Source organism: Amborella trichopoda, chromosome 1 (genome assembly GCF_054954075.1).
Source record: "Amborella trichopoda isolate Santa Cruz 75 chromosome 1, AtrichopodaSantaCruz75HAP2 v2.0, whole genome shotgun sequence".
NCBI lineage: Eukaryota > Viridiplantae > Streptophyta > Magnoliopsida > Amborellales > Amborellaceae > Amborella > Amborella trichopoda.
Window position 1 is genome coordinate 8,750,136 of NC_142336.1, and position 20,223 is coordinate 8,770,358.

General features: G+C 38.7%; 1 protein-coding gene across 3 annotated transcripts; it reads right to left on the bottom strand.

Moving 5' to 3' along the window:
• Positions 1 to 1,933: 1,933 nt before the first annotated feature.
• On the bottom strand, positions 1,934 to 18,360 carry LOC18442830 (RNA-binding (RRM/RBD/RNP motifs) family protein). 3 transcript variants are annotated; one of them, XM_006853040.4, is made up of 11 exons: positions 17,892 to 18,360; positions 7,587 to 7,658; positions 6,677 to 6,916; positions 6,140 to 6,221; positions 5,787 to 5,978; positions 5,505 to 5,681; positions 5,225 to 5,398; positions 4,367 to 4,454; positions 4,123 to 4,181; positions 3,321 to 3,386; positions 1,934 to 2,296 (listed from the first exon to the last, which is right to left on the bottom strand). In XM_006853040.4, the coding sequence occupies exons 1-11, from the start codon at positions 18,086 to 18,088 to the stop codon at positions 2,213 to 2,215; spliced, it is 1,431 nt and encodes a 476-aa protein (XP_006853102.2). In that variant the 5' UTR covers positions 18,089 to 18,360; the 3' UTR covers positions 1,934 to 2,212. The 3 variants fall into 3 exon arrangements, with proteins under 3 accessions (XP_006853102.2, XP_020528242.1, XP_088716912.1); XM_020672583.2 differs by having other exon boundaries at positions 1,934 to 2,341; XM_088860786.1 differs by having other exon boundaries at positions 7,566 to 7,658; positions 17,892 to 17,971.
• Between the last annotated feature and the right edge of the window lie 1,863 nt (positions 18,361 to 20,223).

Here is a 20,223-nt window from a genome sequence, read left to right on the forward strand (position 1 = left end):
AGCAGGTCAAATAGAAAGTGGATTCTCTGTAAAGTTTCCATGGCCTCTTCGATCTCTGGTTCCATAGCTGGAATAAAGATTGGTTTAATGGATGGAATGGTGGTTTTTGCTTTTATTTGATAAGTATTTTCTCTGTAGAAAGAGGAGTGCAGAAACCAAGGAGATTAAGAGAACATTAGTAGAGTGAAGACTGGAGAGGCTAGATTGATTGTATTTGAAGAAGGTAAGCACCTGACACATGAGGAGATTTTTGAATGCAATAGATCTAGTGATGGAGAAGGGTAGTTATGGTTAGGGGGTGGCAATTGTAGCGTTGAGGCTTTTGTGAGATGAGACATGCGGAGAGGGGGATGATTGTTATGCCAGTGGTAGAGAGAGAGAGGAGATTATTGTAGCGATGTGTTTGCGAAGTTATAGAGATAGAAGCTGGTAGTGGAGATTCTAGAGAGAGAAAAAGAGGAGAGAGGAGAATCCCTTCGCGACGTGTTTGCAAAGTTATAGAGATAGAATCTGGGAGTGGAGATTCTAGAGAGAGAAGGGACTCTCCTCTCGAAGGGTTTGGGTTCATTGGGACTACCTGGTAACTTCAGAAGAAATGGTAATAACAGAGGCTAAGCAATTAACCCAAAAAATATAATTTGGCCTGTAAGAAACCTTATCACTATTTAAATTATAATTTTTTATCTTAAATTTAATTTTTTTAATTATATTACCTGGTTCTACGTAGCAACAAAACGATGCAAGTACATAAACTCACATTAGTTTTAGTTTCAAACTCTTAAAAATAATACACAAATTTAAAAACCCTAATTACATTATATTGTTTCATTAACTCTTCCATTGCCCGTCCCAAGTAGGTCATTATGGTCCGAAAAGCTCAAAGAAAGGAAGGTTATGTCAGGTGGGCAGCCAACATAAAAATTTACATCTTTTCATGAATCATGAATCCTGTCCATTTCCCTAAAATTGAGAGGAGCTCGTCTTCATTTCGTTTTTGTAAGAGCTCTTAATCATGATTTTGTTGAACTTAATCATGATTTTGTTGAATCGTCGATTTAAACTTGCTGTACATGAAGCCATATTTAATCTTGGGTGGTTGATCATGGTAGAATCTCTTGTGCGTTCCACCACTCATATAGCATGCCTCGGTGATATTTAAACCATTAGAGCTTTTTGTGGCGTGTGAATAACGTTTGGAGAAAAATTCAAATTTTGTTTACAATAAGGGAAAATTATCAAAATACTTGTAAGACTTCACACATTTGTAACGACTCCCATCTCATGGTCATTGTGTTTCAAAGGTATTTTGAAATTAAACAATATATTTAAATGATAAATAGTGTAATTCTCATAGGTATTTTGATAAATTTTCCTAAAATTAAAAATAAGGAAAGGGTAGTAGATGTTGAGAGATTATGTTCGAGGAATACACCCTGAAAGAACTCTTCAAGGGAGGAAAAAACTATTTTTCGTATTTAGGTATATATATAACTAGGCTTTGTCTACTGAAAATTAAATTTCTAATTCCGCCTCACTTTCCTCCACGCAAAACCAAAAAAACAAAAAGGAATCCAAATATGGCTATGATAACTTCAAAATTAAAAGAAAGGCTAACTTCAATCTCAAATCGCCTAGGAACAAGAATTAATCAAAACATTAGAAAACAACCCTAACTTAACCCCCTTGGGATTGTATGGCTATTATTATCTATGATTAATGGTGGAAATAAACTTCAATTTCCATAAAGTGGATACTAATTCTACATTTCTTTTACGCCAAAAGATCACATTTTCCTGCATATCCCGCATACCATGCATTCACTGCCTCCTGCAAAACTTTAGTATTTTGGAGGGCTCGATCAGCACCGGGAAAAGAAACACAAGAGTAGCCTGCAACTGTGTCAGCGCGTGAGAGAGAGAGAGAGATTCCACAATTCAATAACAGTGGGAACGCTTCATCAGCCAGAAATATTACACATTAAAACCAGGAAAAAGCTTAAGAAAATCATTAAACTCAACATATGTACATTCAAAATGATGAGCCAGGCTTTGCTTCTGTGGCTACCAAAAATGCATTGCACTAAACCTTAAAAATCATGCGCATATAAAGCTCTTGAATTTTGGGGAATCCCTTCTTCTTCTTTTAACGTGTGGTGATACCTGTGGTTGAATTTTGTGGAATCCTGTCATCCATTGCTCTGAAGATAGTTGCATCAGCTGCTTTTGCCAGTTGCTGGATTCCGACCAAACTGGATTATCATCGGTTTCCCTTTGAAAACATACCCATTTACTAGTTTCTGCAACCAAGAGTTTCCTGTCAAGCTTTACTTCATGGTACCGCACTTCTTGATGGTAAGTTGGTAACAGCAGGGGGAAAAGGCAGATATGAAGGATGAGTGTCTATGCATATAAAAAGCTTTTTGTAGTGGTAAATTCAGTTCCAATTGGTAAGCATAGTCTGGAGTTGCCAGAGAATGAACAAGAGTTTCGGCAGATCTATGCCTTGGATACCGTGAATAACAGTCATATACTAACAAAAATCAATGCATAAGAAGAAATGGTCATTGGTGTTTAGCCAAAGGAAGCTCCAAGAAAAGTGGAATGGAGAGAACAGGGGACGTCAATGCACATGAATAAAATTGTCTACAAAGACGCATGGATAGAATAATATCTCATCCTTACTGTGGTTGAATTCAGAAAAGAAATATCATGTGAGAATTTCAGGTAAGTCATACTGGGTGTCCTAGCCAGTGTCTTAAAAATCGGACCAGTGATTCGAACTGCTCACGCATTAGTTCCAAGCTTGGCTAGGGGCCAACAAGGAGAAATTTTAAAAAAACAAAATTGTAAAATTAAAACCTTGGTTGTTTAACAAATTTTCAACAAGGTTTAGAATTCTCAAATCAATCAAAAACAATGTTTTATGACATATTACTCATAAAAACATGATTTTTAGGGTGAACCGGTCCGAGTCCCAAATCCGTGGGGGGGACTAGGACCAGTTCTCCACCGGTTCCAAGCCAGCTCAAGCAGTCCCAAGCTGGCTTGGTGATTCGAAAAACACTGATTGTAGCCATTTATGACTCTTTCATTGCTGCATTTTCCATCCAATCAATCTTTTAATGTCTTATATTATCAACACACACAGTATAATCCTTATGTTTGATGATTAAAGCTCTGATCCTAGAAGGAATTACGTACACATTAAATGTTCATCACTACTTCCTTATATAGGTTCTTATGAAAGGAGCTTTGATGGAGATACACAACTGCAATGGCACTTAAATAATAAATAAGATTGCATCCGTAAAAGATACATACCAGACCATGATGTGCAAGCTCTGTTGATGGAAATGTCACAAAAGCTTGACCCCTCATTCTTCCCTCCTAGAATGCCATCGAACAAAATAGTTTACAATTATTCAAAATTCAGAAAAGTTTATATAGAACCTAGGCTCTAAACAATCAAATTAGAGCCTACCTAAAAAATTTTACTAGAAGAGGTTGTTTTGATGCCCAAATATCCTCAAATTGATCATCTCAACATCAAGATGCATGAACTTGAGAAAAAAGATTTCAAGTTTTGGAAATAGTGCATCTTGTAATGCATTTTTGGACCGTCTATATTTAAATTATTCAAGTTTTCATAGATCTGCTCGATCTACATTATTTTTTAATCTTTAAATTTTATAATTAAAGATGAAAATATATTTTAAAAGTAATCAATGATTTTCAGTATTGAAAACACATTTCTCGACACTATTTGAAGGTGGGCTCTAATTTGATTGTTTAGAGCCTCGGCTCCATACAAACCGCACCCTTCAAAATTTAAACAATGATCAACCAGTTCTGCCCTGAATGAAAACTGAAGAATCATAATCATCTCCAGCAACCAACAAAACAAATCTATAGAAATCAACTTTCCACTTTACAGACAATTCCAACAAATTAACCCCTAAAAATGATTTTTATAACCGGCAACTGTGATACTGTGCATACACAACATGCCAGCAATTGGCAGCACATGCATTGAACTTCAAAATACTAGTGCAGTCTTAAGGCATGACAAGAGTCCATCAAACGAGCTCCATAAATAACATGGGACAGAGACAAAGAATCCCACCTGCATTAACTTAATATCGATACCAGATTTAATAGCCTCAGCACTCCCAAAAAGAGATCCTGCATCACATATCATTGCAATTTCAAGTTTTCAACATGGTAGGAGAGTTCGAAACAAAATGACAAAAGCCTAGGACCAGAAATTTGGCTCACAGACTTCTCTTGGGAATCTAAATGCTTCATACAGAATGTAGAAATAAAGAAGATTGCCCTCAGGTGTTCATTTATTGCTTTAAATGGCTTACCAAAAATGAAATAGATGTCATCACGAACAACATCTTTTGCCAAATTCTTGATGTAAAGCACAGGACTTGGGTTTCCCGCTACATAATTCTGCATAGAGTCCAAATATCATATATTTTAATTATTTATCACGAAAGATTCAAGGCCCTGTAAACATATAATAAAGCAAAACACCAACAGTTTCCTAGGCAATATAATGAATATTTATGAGGTATAAGGAGTATCATCTATGATGCATACTTATTCAAAATAGGGTTCATATCTATGCCTATACCTAGTAAAGCTCTAAATGCTATATCCTAGGAAACTCTGAGTGGAATGACCTTCCTAAGTTGGAGCAATGTTGTGTGCCCTTCTTTGTACTTGGCCTCTATAAATAAATGAACCTCTTTTCTATAGGTAACTCGAACTCTATAAATAGAAGAAGATTGGAAAAACAAAAAGATAGTAACCAGAAATCCATATTCGGGTATACAATAAGCTAAGGCAACACAAGCAACACTACACCACATAAGATATAAACCATGCCTCAAAGGGACTATATCCACAGCTCATCACAACAACACATATCCATAACAAGCTCAAAAGCAAGAGCATAGAAGGTTATCTCCAAGACCACTGAGCATAAAATGAAATAACGATAGAACCATAAATAATTAAAACTAAATGCAGACCTCACTATCATAATTTGGGGCAAATCACCAATTCAAAATTCTAAGCCTTGGAGATTTCCCAGGATATCTAGTTCATTGAACTAAGATGATTTCTCATGAGCATTCAGTAATAATTAACAATATGCAAGCAGATCTGAACTGCCAGAGATATATCTTTAACTTGCTCATTAACATTTGAATGTTAACCTTAAACATTGGAAGTGATAATATTTCCTCAGGAGGCAACTTCGCAGCCTTTATTTCTTGGGGAGTTGCATAAGGTTTAACTTCTAACGCCACATCAGCTTGCTCTGTTGCTTCTTCCACCCCATCAATATCCTCATTTTTTTCTTTTTGTACAACTTTAGGAGTAATTTTGATCTGCAATGATCAAGAACAGTTGGTCACGCAAAATGAGATATGCAGAACAGTTAGCCAAATAAGAACTTGGGCAAGAAATAACAAATCCCAGTTTAGAAAACAGAACCTGCAAAACAGAATTCTTCTTTTTTATGGCAGTTATTCCCTTTGGAACCACAGAAATTGGTTTTACGCCTACAGCTTCATGGGATACATCTTTATCAACTGCTGGACCTACAATAGCCACTCGTTTCACACGTTTCCTTGCAGAACCAACAGTTTGATTCTTCTCATCCGTATCACCCTGTTCGAATTTAAAAAAGATAACACGTAAATACTAATCACTACTGAAATTGTTAAGATTTTTTATGAGCAAATCGATCAAATCCTACAAGCAAGAAGAGCATACTTCATCTGAAGACTCTAACTCTGATTCATCACTAGAAATATCTGCCCTGTGTGGCTTCTCGACTCCAACAGGATCTGGTGGTGGAGATGGGGGTGGTGGTGGCGGAACAGGGATTGAAGATGGCAAAGGAGGAGTTCGTAATGCAGGTCTAAATGGAGCTGGAAGATTCATTTTGTTCATCAAATGCAAGACCTGCAAAGCATGCACATCACAAAGTTGAAAACACAAGTACATTTAACAACATAATTTTCATACTGAAAGAAAACGGATAGTAACACTTTTATTTTTGAGAAAATGGATAGTAGACAATATTCATCCATAGTATTTCATGCTAAAGCAGGTAAGGCAGTAACCTGAGTATAAAAACGAGGAACAGCAATGAGAGCATTCACAATGTTTGTCAATATATTCCCATCTGGTGGTGGATATGCATACCTGTAAGGTTGAACAGATGCTAAGCAGCAAAAGAAGAGCAGGCAGCAACAGCCCAAAAGATTGACATCAATAGCACATAAAAGCTAAGGCAATATTCTAAGACACCTTTTGGAAGCAAACAGAAGTTCAAACTCAGGTAGTAGCAATGAAGTATTCAACATATATATTTGACAAGTTCTCAATACCAAAACAACAACACATGACCATGACAGAAATACTACCAACCCATATGGATCAAAGGTGAAGTAGTTCCTAACTTGGTGTAACAAATACTAATTAAAAAATAATATATTAACCAGTAATGATCCAAAAAGTGCTCATGAATGTAAATTCAATACCATATCTAGTAATATGGATGACCTAGACCTGACCGTTAGGAAACAGGTTTGCATCCATGCTTACCCAACAAAAACAATAAAAAAGGTACCATGAGCTGACAAGGAAATAAAGCATACTCAAGGTGAGGTGGAAATGGATAGTCCACACCAAGTCTTGGAGCAATTGGCTCACTAATGGATACTGAAATGGCAATGGATTCTCCCTTGGCCTGGCTGCCCCTTAATTGAGTCTCTTTTATGAATGAATCAGGTGTACAGGATGCATTCTGCTTACACACTTCCTCAGTTCTGTGCTTCTTATTTATTGCCAATGTGCTTGCTCTCTCGACAGATAAAACCTTCCCAAGAAATCTCAACCTGCATTATATATTCAAAGCATGAAAGGAAAGTACGAATGCCTCATAATACACGCTCAGAGCACTTATTTGCAAATATTGATGAAAAAGAACCTTACTGCCAGAAAGAACCTGTTTCTAAAAAGTAATAACAGTGCTTAAAATAAAAGAAACAGAGAGCTCCACATCCTCTACGAAGAAAACTAACAAATGGCTCAAAATCAAATAAAAAGAAAAGAAACTGCAATAGAAATAAAAAATGTGAAAACAATATAAAAGCAAGTACAACTAAAAAATTAAACCTCAAAGATAAGCCTAATATTGACATGGACAAAGATAAAGATATAGCAAATGATGACAATAGAAACAACCAAATAAGGAGCTACCAAGGAAAGACAAGCTTTTATTGGAAGATTTTTTTATATATTCTAAATTTATACCTCCACCCATATGCAAAATTTCTGCTGTTAAACAAATTGAAGCAAACAAAAGAAAATGGTTTTACCTATGTTCTAAAATCTTCCCAGAAAATTACTTCACCAGAAGTCTACAATATATGGACTACATTTTCCTTCAAATGATGTCGCAAAACTTTCTACATAAAGTGGTTATAGGGAAAAGAAATGATACAAGTATTTCCATTATAACAAGGTCCAAAAACACACAAATACCTATGGGACCCCTAAAAGCACCTGTTGAGTTGCGACTGTGCTTGAGAAGCCAAAACATCATCCTTAAAATCCACGAAGGCAGCATTCCTCAACCTGCTTGCAACAAAATAGAATCAAATTTTCAGTTCCATTACCAAAATAAAGCATACAAAAAATATATATATATACATTTGGAATCCAATATCAATATGTAATCCAAGACTATGCAAAATGGATAAGTCACCAAGGAAGGAAATCATACATCCCAAATACATGAATGCAACTAACAAACCCAAAAACTGATAAAAAATAAGCAAGGAATAGGTTCATAAATAAGAAACAAAGTTCTTTTCAGGGAAAAAAACACAAGGAAGCAAGGTCATCAAATGCAGGAAGTGGATTGAGGTTCTGGGGGGTCCAATCCACAAGGGCGCTTGATGAAGCGCAATGTGGGGGGCATATATTCCTAAGCTGGAATTATTTATAACAAAAACAAAAACAAAATTTCTAAGAACACAAAGAAAAACATTAATATGCGGGTTATGTGCCGTCAAACCCTGCCTGAAAATGCAGTTCCAGTACCAGAGACTCTTACGATGCCCTAAAAATTCAATTCTACACCTAACTATGAAATTTAAAGCTCCAAAAATGATGTAGATCAAGAAGATATATAAAGACTTGGAAATATTGAAAATGGACGGTCCATATATTGCATTACAAGATGCACTAATTCTAAATTTTGAAATCCTTTTCTTTCTAAAGCCATAAATCTTGAGGTCGAGATGATCACTGGATGGTTTTCAACATTGAAACAAGATTTCTAGTAGATTTTTGAGGTGTGCCTCACTTCTATAATATAAGGTTGACACCTTAAACACACACACACACACACCGGCACACGCACACACACAAGCACATGCGCATGCACACATGCACAAACACACACACACAACGCGTAAAATCAAATAATCCAATCCAATCATCAACTTCCATTTAAAAAGAAAAGAAAAGAATGAGTCATTTAACCAAGCACTTAAGGTAAGACTAAAAGGAAGCAAGCACACTGTAGGAAGTTGAATTTAATCTTTAACAAGTTGAACTTATTTTTTATACCATTAACAAAAAAAAAAACTAAAATAAGCTTAAAAAGAAAATCAAAACATAAAACAAAGATCAAGAGATGTCAAGACAAACATCTCATTATTTTGACACTGAAATTATTTCGACATAGAGTAGTTCTTGAAGAAGCCTTTCATTGGAGAGGGAGGGTAGCCATCTCTTGGTTGGGTCTGCTAAGAATGTCCACAAAAGTCACACTCTTGGTGTCACGAATCTCAGGGCACATTTGGTACATGTGAAAATACTTCTATGAAAGTATTTTCACATAGAGTAGTTCTTGAAGAAAGCCTTTTATTGGCGAGGGAGGGTAGCCACCTCTTGGTTAGGTCTGCTAAGAATGTCCACAAAAGTCACACTCTTGGTGTCACGAATCTCAGGGCACATTTGGTACATGTGAAAGTACTTCCAAGGAAGTATTTTCACATAGAGTAGTTCTTGAAGAAGCCTTTCATTGGCGAGGGAGGGGAGCCACCTCTTAGTTAGGTCTGCTAAGAATGTCCACAAAAGTCACACTCAGGGTCACGAATATCAGGGCACATTTGGTACATGTGAAAATACTTCCATGAAAGTATTTTCACATAGAGTAGTTCTTGAAGAAGCCTTTCATTGGCGAGGGAGGCTAGCCACCTCTTGGTTAGGTCTGCTAAGAATGTCTACAAAAGTCACATTCTTGGAGTCGCGAATCTCAAGGCAATGCACGTTTGGCACATGTGAAAAACACTTCCATGAAAGTATTTTCACGTGAAAAAACTCCCTCACGTGATTTGGTGTGGGAGTTTTTACCAATCAAATGGCTGCCAAGTAATGTGAAAAAATGCGTTGGGACCAATTGGCTGCCAAGTAGTGTGAAAAAAATGCACTGGGACCAATTGGTGTGAAAAAAACTCTCATTCCTAGTCACATGAGGAAGTTTTTCACATGCAAATACTTTACAAAAGTATTTTCATGTGTACCAAATGTGTCATCAAAGTTCTCGCTAATGATCATAGCCAACCTCCACAAAATAAAGTATAATTTACAGGCTAATCATATAAAATTAAGACAATCCCTTGATACTACTAATCCACTCCTTAAATGGAACAGAAAGATTCGTAGACCTATAAGCAATGCACGAGCCTCTACTACTGTTGAACCACATATCCCCTATGGGCCTGAGGAGCTTTTAAGCTTCCTACATAAGGATGACATCGGGCCAAGTCAGCCCTAGTCCCTGTAGGGCCAGCCCAGACTGGGGCTTAATCGACCTAGAGAAAAGAAAAGAAAAAATAAAGTGTAAAAAGGGTCAGCAAGACCGGCCCTGTTGTGGCCCTGGCCCAAACCCTGCCTGCTAGCCAATGATTCAAAAAGTGGACCGCCCAGTGCCTAGGCGGTCCAGAAGACCTAGGCACATCGCCCAGACCTCGGCGGCCAAACTAGGTGGGCGGTCCCTGGGCAGCCGCCCAAGGGTGGAAATGGATTTCTTTTTGGGATGTTTTGAGGTTTTTTTTTAAAAAAAATGTTTGTAAATGTGGGTTTTAGGTTTATTTGAAACCTAAACCCCACATGAACCCATTTTAAAGAAAGAGAAACCTAAAAAAAACTAGATTTTGTGATTTTCATTGGATTGAAATGTTTCTCAAAGTTATAGGAAATTGATCCAAACATCACCCATCAAGATTAGATTTAGTTTTGGAGTTTTTTTAGTCCTATTAGAGGGTGTTTTTTAATATTTTAGCACCAAAAAACATCTCAAAGGTGGAAGTTTGGAGTTCGAGCAATCAAAGTACGTGCAAAAATTTATTTTTTAGATTGCTTGTATTATTTTGAGATGTCTTCTTCAAGATGTAGTCGAAGTGGTGATCTGGGTTAGAAATATGGATATAACCCAAATTTGAATGACAAAAATTGCATAAGATGCAATTGTTGTGAAAAGGATACATAAAGGGGACCGATTTAAGAAACATCTTACCGGTATCTAGGGATGTTGCCCCTTGTAAAAATGTTCCTGAAGCTATCAAAGATGAGATTAACCAATATGTGAGTGCAGTAAAACACAAACAAGAACAAAATCCTTGTCATTTAGATAGGCCTATTTATGGTTCTGCTAGAAGAAGTGATCTAGGTTGGAAATATGGTTATAACCCGAAACCAAACGATAAAAATTGTATAAGATGTAATTTTTGTGAAAAAGATACCAATGGCGTATTAACCGATTTAAGAAACACATTACCGGTATTAAAGGGAATGTTGCTGCTTGTAAAAAGGTTCCTTCTTAAAAAAAAAAAAACCTTCCCGCTTAACGATTGAACTCGTTGTGTAGGCAACGAACAAAGCTAGTGGTAGCTTGTCCTAGCATTGCCAGCGGAGGCAATGAGCAAGCCCCAAGTTTTGATCTTCCGCATGGGCTACGCATCAAACTCGCTTTAGAGTGCTTCGCAAGAGCAAAAACCCCTCAACAGCGAGCACTTTGACAAGAATATGGAGGCCTTCTCATCCCTTGCTCTGCTATGCACAAAGAATACTAATGGGGGTATTTACCAGTTCAAAAAACACCTAGCTAGTATTAAGGGGGATGTTGCCCCATTCAAAAATGTTCGTGAGGCTAGCAGGGAGGAGATTATACAATATTTGAGTTCAGGGAAGCACAAAAAGATAGAAAAGAGTAGAGCAGCCAAGACTCCTAGGGCCTCATCTGCACAGAGTAAAAAGGAGGTAGAAGAAGAGGAGGAAGAGGTAGATTCAAAAGAAACAGAGGAGGACGAGTGTTATGTTGAAAAGGGAGATGACGCTGATGATGATGGTCTCGAATCTGATGCATATGATGAGGCTTACCTATTGTTTCAAAAAGCGGACCGCCTAGCACCTGAGCAGCCGCCTAGGCAGATTTCCCTGGGCACTCGCCTAAGCGGCCGCCCAAGACTTGTGCCCCACCCAGGGGCAGAACTGCAACTCCTTGAGGGTATTTTTGGGTCATTTTTTTAATACTAAAGAGGCAAAATTGTGGCCATTTTAGAGAGAGAAAACCCAAAAAAAAATTTATTTCAACTGGGCCGCCTAGCTTCTGGGCGCTCGCCTAGGCGCTGGGCAGCCTGGACCCCCCCCCGACTGCCTAGGAGCCACCTAACGCTTTTTAAAACACTGGGCTTACCCTACTCCTGATGATGATGATGATGACGACTGAAGAATGAAGCATTGAAGACGCTTTACTCTTGGTGTTGACTCTTGATTATTGAGTCCTAGATTATATATTTTCTTAATGTCTGTATATTTTCTTTTTCTTATTTTTTGTTTCTAGTTTTTGGATTATGCATTATGTGTTATATAGTTATACTATTATATTTAGTATATAGTTATGGATAAAATCATAAAAAAACTTCTACCTTTTTTTTTCTATTGGGCCGCCCCGGTTCGGGGCGCCCGCCTAGGCACTAGGCAGCTTGGACCCCCACGGCTACCTAGCGCTTTTTGAAACACTACCGCTAGCTCTCATGCCGTGGTGACTTAGCCTTGGCCCAGCCCTCCGGTCACATTTTGTGGCACATGCCCTAACTTTCCAGGGCTGGGCTGGGCCGCCAGCTCATTTCCAGCCCTATTAATACGTTCTTCATCTCTAAAAACCCCACCTATACCTAGTAGTCCCAAATTAACCCTTGAACATTTATCAAAATTTGGCTTCATGGTACCCTCCACCACAATAACCCCAACTGCCTTGGGTTGAAGCAAGGGTAGATCCAATAATGCCAAAACCTTCATTTCCTTCACCAAGTCAAGGACCTTGAAACTTCGAAATTCTAGCCTTGAACAAGTTGGACTTAGATTTCAACTAAAAGAAAGTAGAAAGTAGCAATGGTAGTATATAGCCAAAGCCAAACACCCAGTACTTGGCAAGTAAAACAAAGAAATTTCAATTTTGAACAAAGTATCTTTTGCACAAAAAACATTTGGCTCTAAGGGGTTTAGAGAGAGGTGGGGATCCTCTTTCCTTTGAAGGAGAAGAGAGGGGAGATCAACATGGCCCTACTTGTGGGTTGTCCTGCTCATGGGCTGTATTCCACTCACAAGCAGGGCACCAGTTGCAGCCGCACAGGTGCTCCTCAAAGCAGCCGCCTATGTGGGACGAAGCAGTGCAGCCAGGGGCACATAATTCAGTGTCTAGCAGCATTTGATAACATTGCAAGGAATTCATCATCGCAAACACCTTATAAAGAACTTCCTATGAAACATATTAGGTCCCCAGAATGAAAAGCACTCTCCCAAACTCTTTTTCCCAACTCTACACAATGAATTGTTTCCCTTGAATCATTCCACACATGGTTAAGACATGCACGATTTCACTGTTTCCCAAATCCTAATCAATTCATCATTTCAAAAAGAGAACAATCACATTGTTGTAAAACCTACTTACTAACTTCCTCGACCTTGAAAGTTACTTAACATGCTTCTAAAGTAGGAGAGTTTTTCTCTTCGCAATTTTGTACCTAGAAGTTATTCTTTTTCAGATTTCAGTGAAAACCGGCCTTGTGGGAAAGAGTTGAACCTAATAGCCCAGCTCCCTCACCCCGTGTGGTGTATTGGCGGGGACTTCAACGCTACTAGTAAAGAAGTTGGGCTACTATGTTGAAGTCCCCGCCAATACACCACACAGGGTGAGGGAGCTAGGCTTTAGGTCCAACTCTTTCCCACATGGCCGGTTTTCACTGAAATCTGAAAAAGAATAACTTCTAAGTACAAAATTGAGGGGAGAAAAACTCTCCTACCTTAGAAGCATGCTAAGTAACTTTCAAGGTTGAGGAAATTAGTTAGTAGGTTTTAACACAATGTGATTGAACAAAATTCCTCTTCGAGAATCACACCTGCCATGTTAGCCTTCTCAAACTTCGTGGCAACCAACAACCTAGTTGATTTACCCTCTCAAGGACCCAGGTTCACCTGGTCCAACCATTCCACCAACCCCTCCCTCTCTAAATTGGACAGATTCCTAATCTCTTTGGATTGGGAATCTACCTTCCCTGAAACCCATTCAATCGCTCTCCCCAAACCCACCTTAGACCATTGCCCCATTCTGCTGGAAACGAAGCTTGTTGACAGTCACCCAAAACCTTTCCGATTTGAACTTACCTGGTTAGAAGAACCCTCTCTCCTTAATCTCTTCCCGAGTTGGTGGCACTCTCTTTTAGACCTAGTACAAGGTTGGGCTGGCTTCAAGCTTCAACATAAACTACAGCTATTGAAGGCCACCCTAAAAAATTGGAGTAGGGCACTTCCGAGCATTGTCAGGCCACAGAAATCCTCCACGCTTCAGGCTATCCAGTCCTTTGATATTTTGGAAGAGTCCGGACCTCTTTCGAACTCACACCTGCTTCAAAGGAATAACCTAAAGGTCCAGTACAAATCTCTCCTAAAGAAAGAGGAGATCTTTTGGTACCAAAGGTCGAGGATTAAGTGGCTGAAGGCTGGTGATCTCATCACCGGTTTCTTCCACAAAACAGCTAACTGTAGGCACAGAGATAACTACATTTCCCATCTCACCGATGGGAACAATGAACTTGATTGATACTCCGACATTGAGCAAGCCATCCTTGGCTACTTCAAAGAACTTTTCTCCGCTCCCCCTGGTCCTCGACTTCCCATGGGGAACTTGGTTTTTCTAACTCTACCATCGAAGAAAGCTTCTTGGCTAAAAAAACCGTTCTTTGAACCAGAAATTGTAGCTGCCATTTCTGACTTGGATTCGGACAAAGCCCCTGGACCCGATGGCTTCCCCATCGCCCACTTCAAACTGTTTTGGTCCTCTTTTAGAGAAGACTTCCTAAATTTCTTAAATGAATTCCATTCCATGGGAGTAATACAGGACCATGAATGCAGCCTTCATCTCACTCATCCCAAAAATCGAAGGTGGAACCCAACGCAAAGACTTTCGCCCAATCAGCCTACTGAACTCCACCTATAAAATTCTAGCCAAAGTCTTAGCCTCTAGGCTAAAAAAGGTCTTGCACCTTGTTATTTCCCCCACTCAAAGTCCCTTTATCAAAGATCAACAGATCCTGGATGGGGCACTTGTGGCCCATGAATGCATCCACTCAAGATATTTGAACAGGGCACCTGGAATCGTAGCTAAACTTAATTGGAAAAAGGCCTACGACCATGATCTACTTGAAGAAACTCAATCTATGATGGGTTTTAGAATTAGGGGAGGACATATATGAGAGCTTGCTACTCACATCCATACTTTTCTATTATCATTAATGGAACCCCTAAAGGTTACTTCCCCTCCACTAGAGGGCTCAGACAGGGGGATCATCTCTCCCCCTTCCTCTTTGCCATATCAGTTGAGATATTTAGTAGAACAATTTTCAAGAATGTATTCGGTAGGACGCTTGCATGGTTCTCAGTGGGTCCTCGGCCCCCCATGGTAACCCACCTACAATACGCAGATGACACCTAGATCGTTTGCAATGCTGACCACGATGAAATAAAAAGCCTTTTCCTGCTCCTAAGGTGTTTTGACTTTGCAACCAGGTTCAAAGTTAATTTCGATAAAACCAAGATGATGGGGGTTCATGTTGATTCTACCACCCTCTCGGACTTTGCTTTCTGGGGCTGTGGGGTAGAGTCTTTGCCTTCTTAATACCTTGGACTACCTCTATGCATAGGAAAACCTAAACAAGCCTCTGGTCCCATATAGTAGACACGGTGGATCGCAACTTAGCTGGCTGGAAAGGGCGATTCCTCTCTCCAAGAGGAAGACTTAGTTTAATCAAAGCGACTCTCGCCAACATCCCGGTGTACCAAATGTCTATCTTCCACATGCCCGTTGCGGTTAGCTCCAGAATCAAACAATTGATGAGGAGATTTTTCAGGTCAAGCGATGATTCAAGCAATAAATTCCATTTGATTGCTTGGCTTAAACTTCGCCAGACCAAGAAAAGGGGAGGGTTAGGTATCAAGAATCTCAGAACTCAAAATACAGCTTTGCTGGGCAAATGGTGATGGAGAATGTCAACTTTAAATAACCAGCTGTGGACACAAATACCATCTCCCAAACTCCCCTTAGTTGCCAGATTTCATAACAAACCAGAGGTCTTCTGGTTTTTGGAGGTCTATTTGCTCAGCTTTCTTTGCATTCAAATCTTGCATAAGATTTCACCCAAGAGAAGGAAATCGCATCCTTTTTTGGCATGACCTTTGACGGGGTCATACTCCTCTTAGGATAGATTTCCTTATCTTTTTTCTCTGGCCAGAAATCAAGAGGCCCAAGAAATGCTTCTGGCAGGTTCATTTCGTTCTTGGAACATCTCTCACGGAGCAAGAGATAGGAAACTTTGCCAACTTGTCTGCTGAACTTCAGTCTTGTTTCCTCTCTCCCTCGAGTCAAGATCGAATTATTTGGTCTCCGTCCCCAACGGGAACCTTCTCCGTCTCCTCGTTCTATAACAGTCTCTCTCTCCCACCAACTTTCCCCCTAACTCCTAATGCCATTGGCCCTAAAGCTTGGACCTCCTTCACTCCACCAAAAATCAAGATCGTCATGCGGCTGGCCCTCTCCCAGAGAGTCCTCACTATAAATCAATTGCAAAGAAGAGGGATCCCAATCCCTAATCGTTGTGTCAAGTGCCTCGAAGCTGAAGAGACTAATGACCATCTACTACTGCACTGTCCATTTGCATTTAACATTTGGACCTCTATCCTCAAATTGTTCAACATGCAATGGGTGCTACCAGAAGAGGTGACTTCCATCCTCACCTCCATCCAACCTTACCCTTGGCAGAACGCTGGAATTCTTCTTTGGAAATCCACAGTGGCAACTGCTCTGTGGGCCATCTGGCTCGAGCGCAACAACAAATTTCAGGGGGGAATTCTCAACTTCCTTTAAAGTTTTCAATAAGCTCAAGTCCATGGTAATATTATGGGCGACCAATCATAAGTGTTTCAAAGGAGTTGCTGCCTCGGCTTTCAGCCAAGACAGGACTAACATCCTTCTACTCCATCAACTGCGCTTGCAAAGGGCCTCTCGATGAAAACCCCCTCCTCCGGGTATCCTTAAACTCAATTTTGACGGATGCTCTCTAGGTAACCCCGGCCTGTCAGGGATAGGAGCTAACCTCGGAGACCTCCTCGGTACTACTATGGCTACAACTTCAAAATACATTGGCCACTATGGCTCCATGGAGGCTGAAGCACTAGCCCTCTTGGAAGGCCTCAAACTCAGGCAACCCTTCAATTGCATTCACTTGTAGTGGAGGGAGATTCAAAGAATACCATCACATGGGCACAGTCTCTTTCTTCTTCACCCCCTCCTTGGTCTTTGGCACACGTCTTTGGCGAGGTTGACAATCTTTGCAGGAATATGTCCGTCGTGTGGATGCATACTTGGAGGGAAGGAAATCAGGATGCGGACTCATTGGCTAAAGAAGCAGCGGCTTCAGCTAACATTTAGATCTTCCGTTTTGGTTTTTTTCCCTTTCCTCCATTTTGCGAATCAACCTGTTTTCCTAGATTGTTGTGCCTCACTGTAACCTCTTAAAAGAGGCTTTTGAATCGGCTTTTTGTACCTATTTTAAGAGGTTATTGACTCTGCTTTTTGTTTGTTCTCCTCCTTGAGCATCCTCGCTTGTGGATTGCCAAGGACTCTTGTAATATTTTTTCTCTTAATTATTAAAGGTTAACGTGATAAAAAAATATATATATATTTCAGTGAAAATCATTGTCTGAATTTTGATAAATTATGACGACATGCAGTTGCAGGTCCTGAACAGGTCCTGAATGAATCCAAAATGGCATTCTTTTGGATCCATTTGCAGCTGAAGTTTGTGAAAATTTTCCCTATAATTCAAATTTCGGAAACCACATCCCATTATTCTTTCAGAAAAAAAAAAAGATTAATAATAATAAGGCTTTCAAATTCTCAATCCCCACTTTGGCCAAAGTCTTAGAATTTTAATTCTGCACACTTCGATTGATCTTTCTTTTCTAATAGAAGTAAACCAAAACTCCAAACTACGAAAAACAAAAATAAGCAAAACAAAAACCAGATAATTTAACCGACAAAAAGAAAACTCCACCCCAGGAAAAAAGAAAAGAAAAAAACAAAATATTATCATCCAATCGTCATAAAATTATTATAATACAAACCCATAAAATTCCAACATAAAAACTGAGGAAATAAAACTTCACGGACCAAAAACCCGAGAACCAGAGAGCTTCGATGGAAGGAATCCACGGCATTAAAAGAAAGTTCAGAAAGCTCACCTCCCTCCAGCGCAGGGGCGCACAGAAGACGCGCCATAATGAGAAAAAAGCCGAGATAGGGTTTCATGAGGGATGGCCTCCGGCAAATGGCGAACAAGAAGAGTCGCGGTCTTCTCTTCTCCATTGAAGGTACCTAGAGGCTGAGGCTGGGGAGTCGGGTTTAGAGACGCAGAGGGTTTCATTGATGCAAAAGCCATGGAATGTAGTATCAGAGGTTAGAGAGGTGCAGACCCTAATTTCAAATTTTCGAGGAGAGAGAGAGAGAGATCTGTTTAATATTTGCTTCATGCCGTAAATTTTTTGCTTCTGGGAATCCCCGCAATATGATCATTTTGTTCAATATGCGGATGGCCCGGGCCAGGACTGGGCACGGCCGGCCGGCCCCGGCTCTTGTCTTCATAGGGACCGTGCCCCTATAGAAAACCTTTACATCGATCATCTCGACTTAACATTATGGTTGTACCAAAAAAAAAGAAGATTTTACGTTCTAAAAATAGTGTATATTGTAATAAATTTTCTAAACCATCTATTTTGCCTTGAAGATGAGTGGTCATAGATCTACAAGATCTGTGAGTGTTTTTTATGTTTGGGTGAAGTTGCCGTGTGGAGGCCTCTATAGGTGTAGAGATACAGTACCCTTCAAATTTTATCATAGTATATAATTTTGATGTAAAATGATATTAAGATCATCTAAAAATCTATTTTTATATTTAATTATAAAATTTAAAATTTTAAAAATGGTTAAAATCAAGTAGATCTATAACCATATGAATATCTTGAAAAGAAACGAGGTAGATAATATGTTGCAAAATGCACTATTTTTGAGACTTAAAATCTTTTTATTTTTCATGGTCATACATTTCGATGTCGAGATGATCAATCAAAAGGTTTTTCAATATTAAAACTACATTTTTCAAAGGTTTTTCAACATTAAAACTACATTTTTCAATGGATTTTTGAAGGGCATTCGTAGTTCTACATTATAAGGTAACATCCTTATATAAACATTTTCCTTTAAGTTTTAAATATAGAGCCACCATAAAGATTTTTGCTTCCGAAAATGCTTTTGAGGATTTGAGATTAGGCTTATTATCGTTAAGAAAAACTTCACCCAAAATAAAAAGAAAGAAGAGGGTGGTGTCAGGGCTACAGTTTGTAGTCGAGACTGTACATTTTCAAGGTCGGGCCATTACCCCCTAACAATAAAAAAGTTGCCAAAGAACCCTCCCACTTCTTTTTTGTATCACTATTGTTAGGATGGGCTGCCCCCTCTAAAATATATTTGAAAAATGGATTTTTTATCTAATTTTTTTTATTATAGATTCATCATCTAGCCTAGGTGATCATGAATATAAAAAATTATATTACACTAAAAATATAAATTTTTTATATTTTTTGATTCACCGTCTATATAGAATTTGTGGAACGTACACCTTATACAATGTCCATCCTTATGATGGATGTTTTTGAGTTAGCGGGCTCTTGCGCATGCTGACTCATGCAACCCTTTCCTTAATTATTATTGTTATTTTGTTTTATATTTTCTGTTTTTTTTTTTTTTGATAAAATTTAGTATTTTATTTAAAAAGCCTCAAAAGAAAGAAATTACATCAAAAGCGACAGAAAAAGATGGCAAAGACGCTGCTATCCCTTTAACAAGAAGATCTACCAAAGAGTTAGTCTCTTGATATACATGAAGAAAAGCAATCAACAAGGACTCCACCAAATCCTTTATCTATAGCCAACAAGATCTCAGCTCCCAAGGTACCCTTTGTTTTTTATTACATTATTTAATATCATTCAATGAATCTCCCTCGATCACGCAGCAGTTTCTAATGGTTTTAGAAATGAAAACTTTCAATCTCACAAGATACCACTAATACCTCATTGTCCCAGAATCCCCCAAAACTCAGTGCCATCCAAATACTATGTAAGAGTAGGAGCATAGTGCCTCCTTCATATATGACCACTCAAGAGGATTTTTTTCAATTTGAAAATTTGGGAACATCTAAGAATCTAGTGATTATTATTCTCAAAAGAAAAAAAATTGAATTTGAGTTTTCTAACATTAGATCTCACCCACTTAAAATTAGACGAACTCTATTCAATCTTCAGATAATTGTTTTCTCAAGGTACAATTTAAAAAAAAAAAAAAAATCTTCAGTTAATTCAAGGTGTTGAGAACATTAGCTTCTCAAAATTTGAGGCCCTAAATTAATCCCAAATGGATTTTTTTTTTTGTGAGGGAATAAATGGATAGTATACTCCTACGGGAGTATAATATCTTTCAGGTTCATGCCAAGTTCGAAAAAAAGAGAAAGGAAAGAAATAA